The 11,462-nt window shown below is 47.3% G+C and overlaps 1 protein-coding gene across 1 annotated transcript in view; it reads right to left on the bottom strand.

Annotated features, from left to right (window-relative positions):
• The window catches only part of LOC104493521 (scavenger receptor cysteine-rich type 1 protein M130-like), a gene marked incomplete at its 5' end in the record, with an annotated part of 17,990 nt that overhangs the window by 4,331 nt on the left and 2,197 nt on the right, over positions 1 to 11,462 (bottom strand). Inside the window, 10 exons of the mRNA XM_010136217.1 lie at positions 585 to 680; positions 962 to 1,099; positions 1,941 to 1,976; positions 2,170 to 2,478; positions 3,364 to 3,678; positions 6,660 to 6,974; positions 7,802 to 7,990; positions 8,418 to 8,713; positions 8,897 to 8,939; positions 9,519 to 9,833. Of these exons, the coding sequence (XP_010134519.1) occupies positions 585 to 680; positions 962 to 1,099; positions 1,941 to 1,976; positions 2,170 to 2,478; positions 3,364 to 3,678; positions 6,660 to 6,974; positions 7,802 to 7,990; positions 8,418 to 8,713; positions 8,897 to 8,939; positions 9,519 to 9,833 (2,052 nt within the window). The remainder of the gene's footprint in view (positions 1 to 584; positions 681 to 961; positions 1,100 to 1,940; positions 1,977 to 2,169; positions 2,479 to 3,363; positions 3,679 to 6,659; positions 6,975 to 7,801; positions 7,991 to 8,417; positions 8,714 to 8,896; positions 8,940 to 9,518; positions 9,834 to 11,462) is intronic.

Here is an 11,462-nt window from a genome sequence, read left to right as displayed (position 1 = left end):
AAGAGTGTGGTATCAGAGAAACTCTCCTTAACTGCTAGGACTGCATCATGAGGAAAAGAGTAGGCTACAGTGACACCGTCCAAGTCCAACAGATACTGAGGCCGGCAGTGTTACTCCTACAAGGGAAAGGGCTTACAGTGGCATAATGAAAAATCCCCCGGGGGCCCATAATACCTCTCGTGACTTATGGGGGAGGCAAGCCACAAAGGGAGAGGAACAATCACCAGGAGGAAGCCTGCAGAGACTCATAGCTGCAGGTAGGGATGATACAAATGATTCCTTTGCTTTTTCTTGCTTTAAATAATTGCCGCAAGAGCCTTTTGTTTGTTTGTACGTGGTTTGTTGGTTTGCGGTTTGTTGGCTTGCTTGTTCGACCTGTACTGATCTATGCTCTATGGCTGCAGTGAGAATGGCACAGAACGAACTGTCTCTGGAAGGGGAATTGGTAGAGTCCAGTGGGCAGGAAACCCCTCTCCTCAAATCTAGGAATTTTCAGTTTCCCAGATTTGGGAGCTGCAAAGTATCAGATTGGGATCTGGGCCACCAACAGGAATTTTCGCTTGACAAGAGCAAGACATACAGACCTGAGAGACCAGTCACACCCTGCTTTTCCATCATCAGGTTATAGTCGATCTCTTCATAGACAGCCTCGGAGAAGGGGTCATAGGATAGTCTGGAGCCTGAAAGTTAAAGGCTCTGATCACTCACACAGTCTCTGCTCATACTCAGGCTGGGGTCATTGAAAGGAAAAGTAACTTAAAGGGGTCTGTGTGGCCTGGTTGGTACCCAGAAGGTCACCAAGAGATGCTGACTGAGGAGAAGCACTGCTGGGCTCTTTCAGTGCGAGATGGTAACTGAAAATCTCAGTTGAATGGCAGATGCCATTCACCTCAGCCACCCATTGCCCCAGCCTCCCTTGCCGTGTCCAGGAGTCATTCAATGCCAGTCCTGAGGGACCCACCTCTCTGCTGTGCCCTGGCACTTTGGATCTGCCCAGCAAGAATGGCGAGGACCAGGCAGAGAAGGGCCCCCAGGATAATGCAGAGGATGACGGGTGTTGAAATTCTTGGACTGTCTGTTGCAGGACGACGGATAGGATCTGAATGGAAATAAAGAAGCGACAGGTAGAGAATCTGGTGTCTCCGAGGACTGCTCCTCTGTAGCCTGCTGTGCCCATGCTAGCGGGGTGAGGAAGCGTCCTGGGTTCAGCCAGGTTAGGGTTAATTTCCTCAGCCATGATAGCTGGACCAAACCAGCGACAGGTAGAGAATCTGGTGTCTCCGAGGACTGCTCCTCTGTAGCCTGCTGTGCCCATGCTAGCGGGGTGAGGAAGCGTCCTGGGTTCAGCCAGGTTAGGGTTAATTTCCTCAGCCATGATAGCTGGGCCAAACCAGCCAATGGGATATTCAATACCATACTGACATCGTGCCCAGCATATAAGGAGGGAGCTGGCGAGGGCATGTGGTTTCCATCAACGGTGTGGCTTGGCTCAGCTCAGCATGGCAGCAGTGGCAAGCAGTGTGTTGCGTATTACTTGCTTTATTATTGTTATTACTATTGTTTTCTCTCTCTCTTTCTGTTGTTCAAGTAAACTCTCCTTATCCTCACTTGCATGGCTTTACTTTTCCTTTTTTAAATTCTTTTTCCCCATTCCCAACCCCAGGGGTGGGAAGGAGTGAGCAAGGGGCTGCATAGCGCTTAGTTGCCAGCTGAGTTCAAACCATGACGGGCAGATCATCTGCTGTCCAGCTGTGAGTCCTGCTCAAGCAGCTGGAATTCAGCAGCTGAGGATAGTTTCACTTGACTCTCCCTTACGAAAGGCGGCGGGAGATGCTTTCTGATGAGCTGGAATATACTGCTGATTTACCAGTTATGCAGTGTCAGGGACGTTAAATCCTCGTTTGATAGGAGAAAGAAAGGGGGAAGAAGGAATGTTTTACCTGCTTTAGTGGGTGATGCTGTTGTTTCTGTCATGCCTGCAAAAGAAGGAGAGTCCAGGTTAAGGAAGAGGCAAGTGTGAAAAACGGGAGAACATCTTCATGTTCTTTGTGAGGTTCCTGCAGTTAAAATTATGAAGGGGGCTAGTTACTGGGATGTACAGCTGACATAACGTTCCTCTATCCACCTCCTTCCCAGATCTCTGTAATCACCAAAGGACCAGTCACTAACCAGAGCAATTCACAGCAGCATCTTCCTTATGATCACAGTTTTTGCCGAACATGGGCTTGGCAGGACAGTCCCAAAGAGACAGCTCTGTTCCTTTGCAGTGCACCTTCTCCAACCAGATGGGACCAGTTCCCTTCCCAAAGGCAGCTTCACTCAGAGCAGACACAGCAGATCCACAACCCAGCTGCCTGCATACAACATCAGCATCTGCCACGTCCCAGGAGTCATCACAGACTGTTCCCCAAGAACCTTGGTGCCAAATCTCCACTCTGCCTGAGCATCCATCCTCTCCTCCTATGACTCGTAACTTCTCTCTGTCTGCAAAACACAGAAGCCTTTTGTATTGCTGAAACAGCAGGAAGGTCTGTAGGGACCCGTAAGGAGGAAAAAAAGAGGCAGAGCTACCTGAACAACTTGTAGAGTTTGGACACTCAGCAAATGTGGCTGGAGACGTTACCTCTTTTCTTCCTGCAGAATTTAAATACCAAAGTAAATAATTTGATTATTCTCTGAAAAGAGTGATGGAGTATAAAATGTGTGAAAATTTATCAAGCTATTATTTTCCTGTAATATATCTAGTGCCTATTTAGTACTTGGTGGATCACTGAATTAAATAATCTTCCTGATGACTGTGCTTGCTTTCTTCTTTTCTGAGGCAGCTGCAATCTCTCCCTTTCAGGAGATCTGAATGTCATCTAGCAATCATTTGTAGTGTAGTGGGAAGCCACAGATAGGAAATACTGTCGTAAGAGCAGGCATTAGAAAAGGACCTTTAGAACTGAACTAATTCATACCCTTATCCACGGCTATGTCCATGCACATCTGTACGTGTATACGTATACGCAGGCACTGATAGGCTATGCCTCTGGACCTCTCAAGAAGTCTGACCCTAACTCAGATCTCACAGACTGACTGTGTATCATAGATTTTTGATTTAAAAATGTGCAGTGGCAGCATCCTATCCGGGATTTCCTGTGGGTTTCCGCTGGGTAACTGCACTCAGTGACACTCATGTAATTTTAATTCACTCATTTACACCAAGGATATAGACAGAGAAAAATGTTTGTGCTGTGTTCATGAAACTAGAAATAATATGTAGCAGATACTAAGGCACATGAGGTAATTACTGCTATGTCCATATATACGTGCATAAGTTTATGTATATGAGCAGTTCTGTACAGCTGCATTTCTAATTACCAGTGCAAGAAATATGGGTCTCTTCTGCTCGGTTGTCACATGACTCAGGATTCCAGGGGTCTGACTGGCATTGCCAGAGAGAGCTCTGCTGCGCAGCACACTCAACGTGGTCCAGCCATGTGGGCCCAGAACCTCTGCCGTATTTGAAGTCTCTTGCGATTTCCCCACCATCTCCGCAGTTCAGGTGTTTGCACACAGTTATTGCAGTGAGTTGAGACATACGATTGGAGCAAATGCTCCCCCATGTCCCATTGTAGAAAACTTCTAGTCGCCCAGCACAGTCATTGCCATTCACCAGCCTCAGAGCCAGAAACTCTAGAAGTGAAGGCATAAAAATGGAATTAGAGGAGCCTGATTCTGCTAGGAACTTGCCTGTGATGAGTGAAATCCAGAATCTGCTAGCCTTCTGTGCATCATTCTGAATGCCGAAGTGCCAAAGGAAGTAACGCTAAAAGTGACCAACACTTAAACCCAGAAGTCATAGAGCGATCACCTCTGGTTAGCCAGCGGATTCACTGCCATCTCCCTCAACAAACAACAGTGATGGCCACCCCCCGCAGCTGCAGGCATATTTCGTTGGTGTGTTAAAGCAGAGGTGCCATGTGTTCCTCTGATTTGTTGCGGTTTTGGTGTGTGTTTATCAGTGCTACACAGAGAGGGCAATAAGGTGCACTGAGCATCATTATCGTTAGTTTTTGACTAGTGCACAACATTCCTGAGGCCATTTCCTGGCTGTCTTATCTGGACAGTCTAAGAACTTTGGTTAACTTCACCCACTGTCAGACCAGAGAGAGCCGCACTGATGCAGTAACTTCAGTTGTCAGAGCAGTATGTGACCCAGAATTGAGAGTAGCAGAAGGGAAAGGTTTAAATAAGCTCTTGGCTCTCTTCTGTGCTCACAATGCTAGATCTATGAAGGGCTTCTCCTCCCAGTCTCTCGTGTCTCCCATTTCTTTCAGATACATCCTGAAGTCTCAGTGTGTAGGAGAGGGACATGCAGAATTCTCGCTCTCTCTTCATGTTTCTCCTGAGGCTGACCTTGCTGCTGGATCTTTGGTGTTACCCTCATCCGTGCTGCTAAGCTTGCACTCCTCTGCTGGTGTTCTTACTCCAGAGCGGTACGCACAGGTCATCCTCTGATCAACAGGGCATGCCACCAGATGGTGCCAGAGTGGCATTAGTAACTGTGCCCAGCCATGGGAGATTCCAAGCCCTCATATTTAGTGATCACAAGCTTCTCAGAGTACCTCTTCCTTTGCCTGTAACCATCCCTTTGTCATTCCCGCAGTCCAGGAAACTCCAGTTGATTATCCCCTTCTTCCCAGTCTTTTCAAAGGGGTATTAAGTTTGTAGGATCAGCATGATTAGGCACTGCTCGACATATTTCTCCATAAACTGATCCCAAAGGCCTCCTACAGTGTGCTGTACAGTGTCTACAAGTGGCTTATCCTGCTGTCTCAAGATTTCAGGAGTGTCTCTTCTGCTCTGGTGTCCCCGCAATGCCATAGCCACTGCAGAGGCCTCTCCCTGGAGCAGTGATTCTAAGTTTCTCCATATTTCTCCATGCATTTACACTCAGAGTGAAGACCTGTTGAGTGGTCAGTCTGGATATTAATGTAACAAGATTACCGTAGAGTCTTTTAATTCCTGTAACAAGGGCTGCCTGAAAGGAGTAATTTTTAAACCCATCATGAGCCCCTAGTTTCCCTTCCCAAGATTCCCCCTCCGGGTCAGTCAATCTAAGATGTAGGCGTTGCCTCAAGCCTCCTGAAGCTTGCAATTTGACAATTTCTGTGCTATTAGCTGCCAACTTGTGACCAGAATCCTCCCTTCTGTGCTGAGCACTAGTTATCACCACTTTACCAGACTGCTACTCTCACCGAGAATATTAACCAGACTTTCCAGCACTGCTAAGTTGCCCTAGTGTCTCTTGAAGCCCTGCTTGAAGCACCAGGTAGCCTCTGGTGTACCCCACAGCAAAGAAACACGCCTCTCTCCTGGGGTTTCACAGGCAACATAATCCCTTTGCATCTCCCAGGCTGATACCCTGCCACAAAAATATCCAGGCTCCAGGCCACCAGAGTTCTTCCCAATCACCTTCCCCGCCAACAACGTCTGCCACACTCTCCATTTCCCACCTGTTTACCCAGAGTTCATATCCTTCCCTTCCCACCACGCTCCTGCCCCCAGCAATGGGTGTACCATTTACACGACACCACAACAAGAAAAATTTCCAGTATCAGAACCAGGACATCTCTGGAAATTTGAAGTCACTACAATTTTTCTACTTCCAAGGCATGCCAGGTACTAGTTGTTGCCGGAGTGTCTCCCACATTTACTGTCTGCTATCATCGGCAAAGTAGTTTCCGCTTGGGAGGTTTAACTTATTTTTGCACTTAACATAATCTTAATTATTGATTTGGGTAAAGAGGAAAAAAGAAGAAGATATTAACAATTAAACAAACACTTAGGGGAAACACCTTTGATCCACTCCATTAATCCCAATTTCCTTTGTTTTCCCTCCCAGTTCCTTCTGGGAGGGTGGCAGTGCAGGAGGTTGCGGGTTTTTTCTGCTGCTCCTTGCTTCTTATTAATTTTCTTCTACTCCAGTATGAATGCTCCAAAGGCTGCAGTCCCCTTAGGGGTTGTGCTTGGTCCAACGTGACTGACCAGTTGCTGTCCACAGGCTGCAGTCCCGTCAGGACTAGTCGTATCTGTTCCAGCACGGCGTATTCGCAGGCCACAGCCCTCTCAGAGGCATGTGTCCTCTAGCAAGAAAACTATGTCCCCGGCTGTGTTCCTAGCAGTGTCTTTTTTTCCAATTCTCCTTCATTTCTTCTCTCTTATGCAGTTTCCACTTTGTCTTGAATATGAATGAGCAGAGCCACCATATGCTACTCTGACTGGTTGATGTTTGGAGCACAGTCGATTGTTTTCATTTGTTTCAGAGCCAGCTGTAACTGTCTGTAATGAGCACATGGCAGTTGGTGTCCTTCTCCCACACAAGGAACAACCACAGCCCCTTGCTGTGGAAATATTTATGTAAAGACTCCAATTTACCCCCTAAATAGCCCACTCCACAACGCACATTTTTTTCTCTGTGTGTGTTAATGCAAAATAAGGACTTTTGTAGACACTTTGCATGTCGGTGAGACCAAGGGGATATGCTGACCAACTATGCTTGTAGTCAAGAGATCAATAGACTGTCCAAGCATGTCCCTGCTGTCCTCTATTTCCCCTTCATGTAACCCTCCCCTTTCAACCCACAGGCTCAGAAAAGAATTTTCCAACCATACCTGAGCACAGGACTCCAGCGTCCTCTTTGTGTTGGCAGTTGTGCTGGCCCCATGCCCTAGAGGGACATGCCCAGAGATCAGATTCAGCCCCTGTGCAGTTCACATCATCCAACCAGATTTGTCCCGAGCCTTCGCCATAGTGAGCAGAGACAAACGCCTCGATGGCATGTCCACATCCCAGCTGTTTGCAAACAACATTAGCATCAGAGAGGTCCCAGTTATCATCACAGATGGTGCCCCAGGTGCCATCATGATAAAGCTCTACTCTCCCAGCACAGCGGTTTGTTCCATTTACCAGCCTGATCCGTCTGCTACCTGCAGGGAGAAAACCCAGCTGTCAGCATGCCACATCCGTAATGCACAGGTCAGCATCGCGGCTGGATGTTTAAAACACTTTTAAGGCACCACGTTCTTGTTACATTCCAGTCCTTCTCTTTTGGTTTCTTGGGCACAGCTCCTGTGATGTTAAAACCACATAAAGGTAAATGCCTACTGCTGCATCAAGTAAACGTTTGAATAATTCCTGTGAGGTGTTGCAAACAAGGAGTATCTAGTCGTGCTAAGTGTATACAGAGATAATTTTATCTTAGAAAACTGGAGAAGTTTTCTAGCTAAACTGATTTAGTTAGAGACACAGTTTCTGTTACAGATTGGTTACAAAATAAGAGAAGACTAGAAACAGCTCTAATTTATGTTAGAAAGGCTGCAGTTGTCTATAAATATCACAAAATAAAACCTGTTTAATTCACAAGTGACAGTCAGAATGTGTGGCAGTCATGGCCAAACCAGTGTTCTTATGGCTTCTGTATTCTATTATTTCTTTTTGATTCTGAAAGATAAATTCTGCGAGAAATTCAGATGCAGAAAGAGTATGGAAATGACACTTGCTTCTTAACCATCATTTGACCCCTAGTAGACAAGCAGGTGGGTGTCACAAGCCTGTTTAAGATCTGGTGAGACCACAGCACAAGGTGGACTAGAGGCAACCCTGTACCTTTTGCAGAGTAACTCACCTGAGCAAATCACACCAACATCTTCAGCAACTCCTGTTGCCGCTGTCTGAGAATGGGAGGTCTTACAGAGTGTCAGCTGAGACTCATTTCCAGCACACCGGACACTTCTGAGGCCAACCAGACCCATACCTCTCTCAGACCTTGGAAGGTAATAGGCTTTCAGGGCAATTCCACACTGGAGCTGTCTGCACGCCACATGAGCATCCTTAGTGTCCCAGTCGTCATCCAGGACTCTGCTCCACATGCCGTGGAGTGAGATTTCAATTCGCCCATCGCAGCGGCTCTCACCACCCAAGAGTCTGAGCGATTCGTTAAGACCTGCACTCAAAAGAGGTGGAAAGTGTATTGAATAACATCTACTGCTCTTACTGCAGTAGAAATAACATGCATCAGAGAGATGGAAGACAAATTTCTATGATGGAAAAAAAATAATTCTCACCACTGTTTAAGGAAACAGCCTCTGTTAAGGCTTCGTTTACTTTCATGCACACAAGGGTCTGCAATGGAAAGCGAGAAAGGCTTCCCCAGCTCAGAGACTACATCTTGTGGGAAGTCAGGCACATCTAAACAATGTGAATCCCTGTACTAAATTAAGTTCTATGCTTAAACCAAGGTTGGAGGGGTGGGAGAAAAGAAGGAGCATTAAAGACAGCTTGACATACCAGACTTGCATGGTAGAATGAGTTCTCCAAGACTGCTTTGGTCTGAAGTTGCCACTATCCGTAAAAGGCCGCTCCTGACTTACCTGAGCAAATAACAGTGGCTGCTTCTCTGGCTGAACAGGTTGGATTGCCCAGAGTGACTCGAGTGCAGTTCCACAGGCAGGACTCCGTCCCTTCGCAGTGAAAAGCCTCTCCCCATACAGGCCCACTTCCGTCCACAAAACGGGCTCCTGTCTGTATTGACTTTGCATAACCACAGTTCAGCTGACGGCAGAGCACGCTGGCAGCTTGCAAATTCCAGTGGGAGCGGCAGAGTCTCCCCCACGTGTCTCCGTGGCGGATCTCCACTCTGCCAGAGCATGTGGTGCCACTCACCAACCTGCCCCCCGGGCACCCTGAGTATAAGAGAAAGTGAGTACTGAGATACCGTGTTTGTAACTGCTCATCAGCATGACCAGAAAGTGACTGGGAAACGGAAATGAGTTTTCCTTAGCCTTCAGTGGTAAAAATGACTCCAGTGGGCCACTGGAACTTCCGTACTCATAACTAGACTTCAGTTCACCCTATTTTACTGAGAAGATTAGCAGAAATCAGGACCTGCCCCCCTTTGCAATTTTTAAACTCGGGGCACTAGGTTTCACAGCTCTAGGTGAACCAACAGACCTTAATTGTTCTGACCAGCCTCACCCAGGGCCTCCAGCTATGCACCCTTGGGTTCCTGGTCCAGGGCATCACTTAAACCTGGACCAGGGCTTCAGTCCTTGCCTGAACTATGCACCTGGTGTAACTGTCTTCAGTCTTGTCTCCTGCTACTCTTGACTGTACTCTCCAGTTGGATCCTACATCTGATTGATTACTTCACCTTGTGTAGGACTCTCCATAGACCTTGTTATGTCAGTAACAGTACCTTCCTCTGCCCTCTGTGCAGGTTCTTTGGATTGTGCCTTGGTGGGTAAGAGCACTGCCTGCATTGTCCTCACCCTGCACCTCCAGCTCATCCTACCTTGTGGACCAGCCCTGTTCTAGCTGTTTCCTGATTCTGGGAGCATTTCACAGAGAGCAGCCTTGTGGTACTGGTGCAGTGCAGCCTCAACTCCTGAAATTGCCCGTAGCAGCAGACCACAGACCATAATTTTCCTCAGAGGAGTTTCCCACTTCTCCCCTTAGACTTTTCTGCTCCTCACCTGAACATATCACACGAGCGTCTTTTCCAGCAGGGCATTCATCGTGACCCAGCACACTCACAGGACAGTGTCTCAGGGGTGAGTCATTCTTCTTGCAGCTGAATGTGCCATTCCAGACAGATCCATTTCCTTTCCCAAAGGACTGTCCACCTGGTATCAGTAGGGCAAATCCACAGTCCAGCTGATGGCAGAGGGCATTGGCAGCTGGTAAATCCCACAGGTAGTCACACAGGGTTCCCCATGTGCCTCCGTGAAGAAGCTCTACTCTCCCTGAACATGTGGTGCTGCCATTTGCCAGCCTGTACCTACCATAGCCTGCAGGAAGAACAAAGGAACTCAGCAGGTGTTTGGGTTTTTTGTTGTTGGGTTTGGTTCGTTTTGGTTTGTTTTTTGTGCTATATCATTGAAAACCTTAAGAGAGGTCTAGAGATCTAACTGCAAGGACCTGTCACTCACTATGTCTCAGTTTACCGGGGAACACATTAGACCATGATGCTCAGAAGCCAGCTCTGAAGAAAGAAGTCTTTATTGTCCATGTTGTAGCCTGCGCTACATGGCTAGAAATCTTCTGTCTCTTCAAGTTCAGTCTCTCCTCCCCCCACAATACTGCTGCTACCTTCTCTTGCAGAGGCAGTTCCAGCATTGCCTTGCGTTTGGAGTGTGTGAGAAACTCAGAGTAGGAGCTACCTCTCTCTCAGTAGTTCGTCATCTTCGCTTGGTAAGCAGCAACTTTAATCCCTGCCACAGCACAAGGCTTTGAACATGGGAGCCACGCCTACCAGCGTATTCACAATCAAATAAGTGCAGCAGGGTAGGACTGTGGTGTCCTCCTGCCAGCCCCATGCAGTCCCTTTACCTTCTCACATTGTTACTTCTTACCCTTGTCTGGTCCTTGCAAGGTACTCCCCCTAATCAGACCTAGATTTCCTCTCTGAACTGTGACTCTTTGCGATATGGAGGCAGGAGCCAAGTCCTATCAGTTCCTGATACCTTAACTGAGCCATTCGGCTGCCACGGCTCCCCAGCCAGCACTCCAGATCACCGTGGCCGGTGGGACAATGTTCATGACAGTCTCACAACAGACTGCAGCCCTGTGACTGGGAAATGGACACGGACTTCCCAGGTCCTTTCCAGGCTTGTTTTGCGACAGGGTGTCACTAGCAGCTCTGCCCCATGTTCAGTTTGTCCCTTTTAATTTGTGTCCTCAGGAAAAAGGCTGTGTTTGCTAGCTCTAACCATCACTTTTGCAGTGGGTGGCAGTAAGTTACCTGTATTTAGAAACCCCAGCAGCCAGGGCTGTATGAAGTTCTTAAATAATGTTTGTTACCTGACAGTCACAACTGAAGTCATCCAGACCTCTGACAACTTTTTGTTGTTGTTGTTGTTGTTTTTTAAAAAATAACTTCAATTTGTAACTTTCTCATCCTTTGACCTTTTGGAGGTATGATACCTGTCCCAGTTTTATAATTAACCGGAGTGCCAGTTATTAACATATCACTGGCAGCACAGACAATAAACTATTTTCTCCATGTTACTGCTTGTCTGCTCTGGCCATCTCTCTTTTTATGTATATGAGAAAGACATGGAAGCAATTCTCAGCACTACTGAGTTTATACTTCTAGTAGCATAAAAGAAATTGCAGTCCTTTTGAGACCTGCATCCCTGGTGTGGAAACGAAGGGATGTGGGGCTGCTCTCTTTTACTTCCTGGCCTTTCCTGGGTGGCTCGCGGCGTGACAGAGGAAGCACGCAAGAACCCTGAGGACCACAGAAATACACAGAGGCTCTGAACTGTGGCTTGACAGGAAGAAGATATACAGGACATGGGTAAATTAGATCCATCTGTCCAAAGTCTCACCTGAACATACAACAATGACATCATGAGAGCATGTCTTACTACGGTTCAGATTCCTGGGACAGTGTGCAAGGTGAGTCTCATTCCCTA

The sequence above is a fragment of the Buceros rhinoceros genome, unplaced genomic scaffold (assembly GCF_000710305.1).
Source record: "Buceros rhinoceros silvestris isolate BGI_N320 unplaced genomic scaffold, ASM71030v1 scaffold825, whole genome shotgun sequence".
In the NCBI taxonomy this organism is placed as follows: Eukaryota; Metazoa; Chordata; class Aves; order Bucerotiformes; family Bucerotidae; genus Buceros; species Buceros rhinoceros.
The sequence above is the reverse complement of the archived record's forward strand: the minus strand, read 5'-3'. Positions and strand labels throughout refer to the sequence as shown.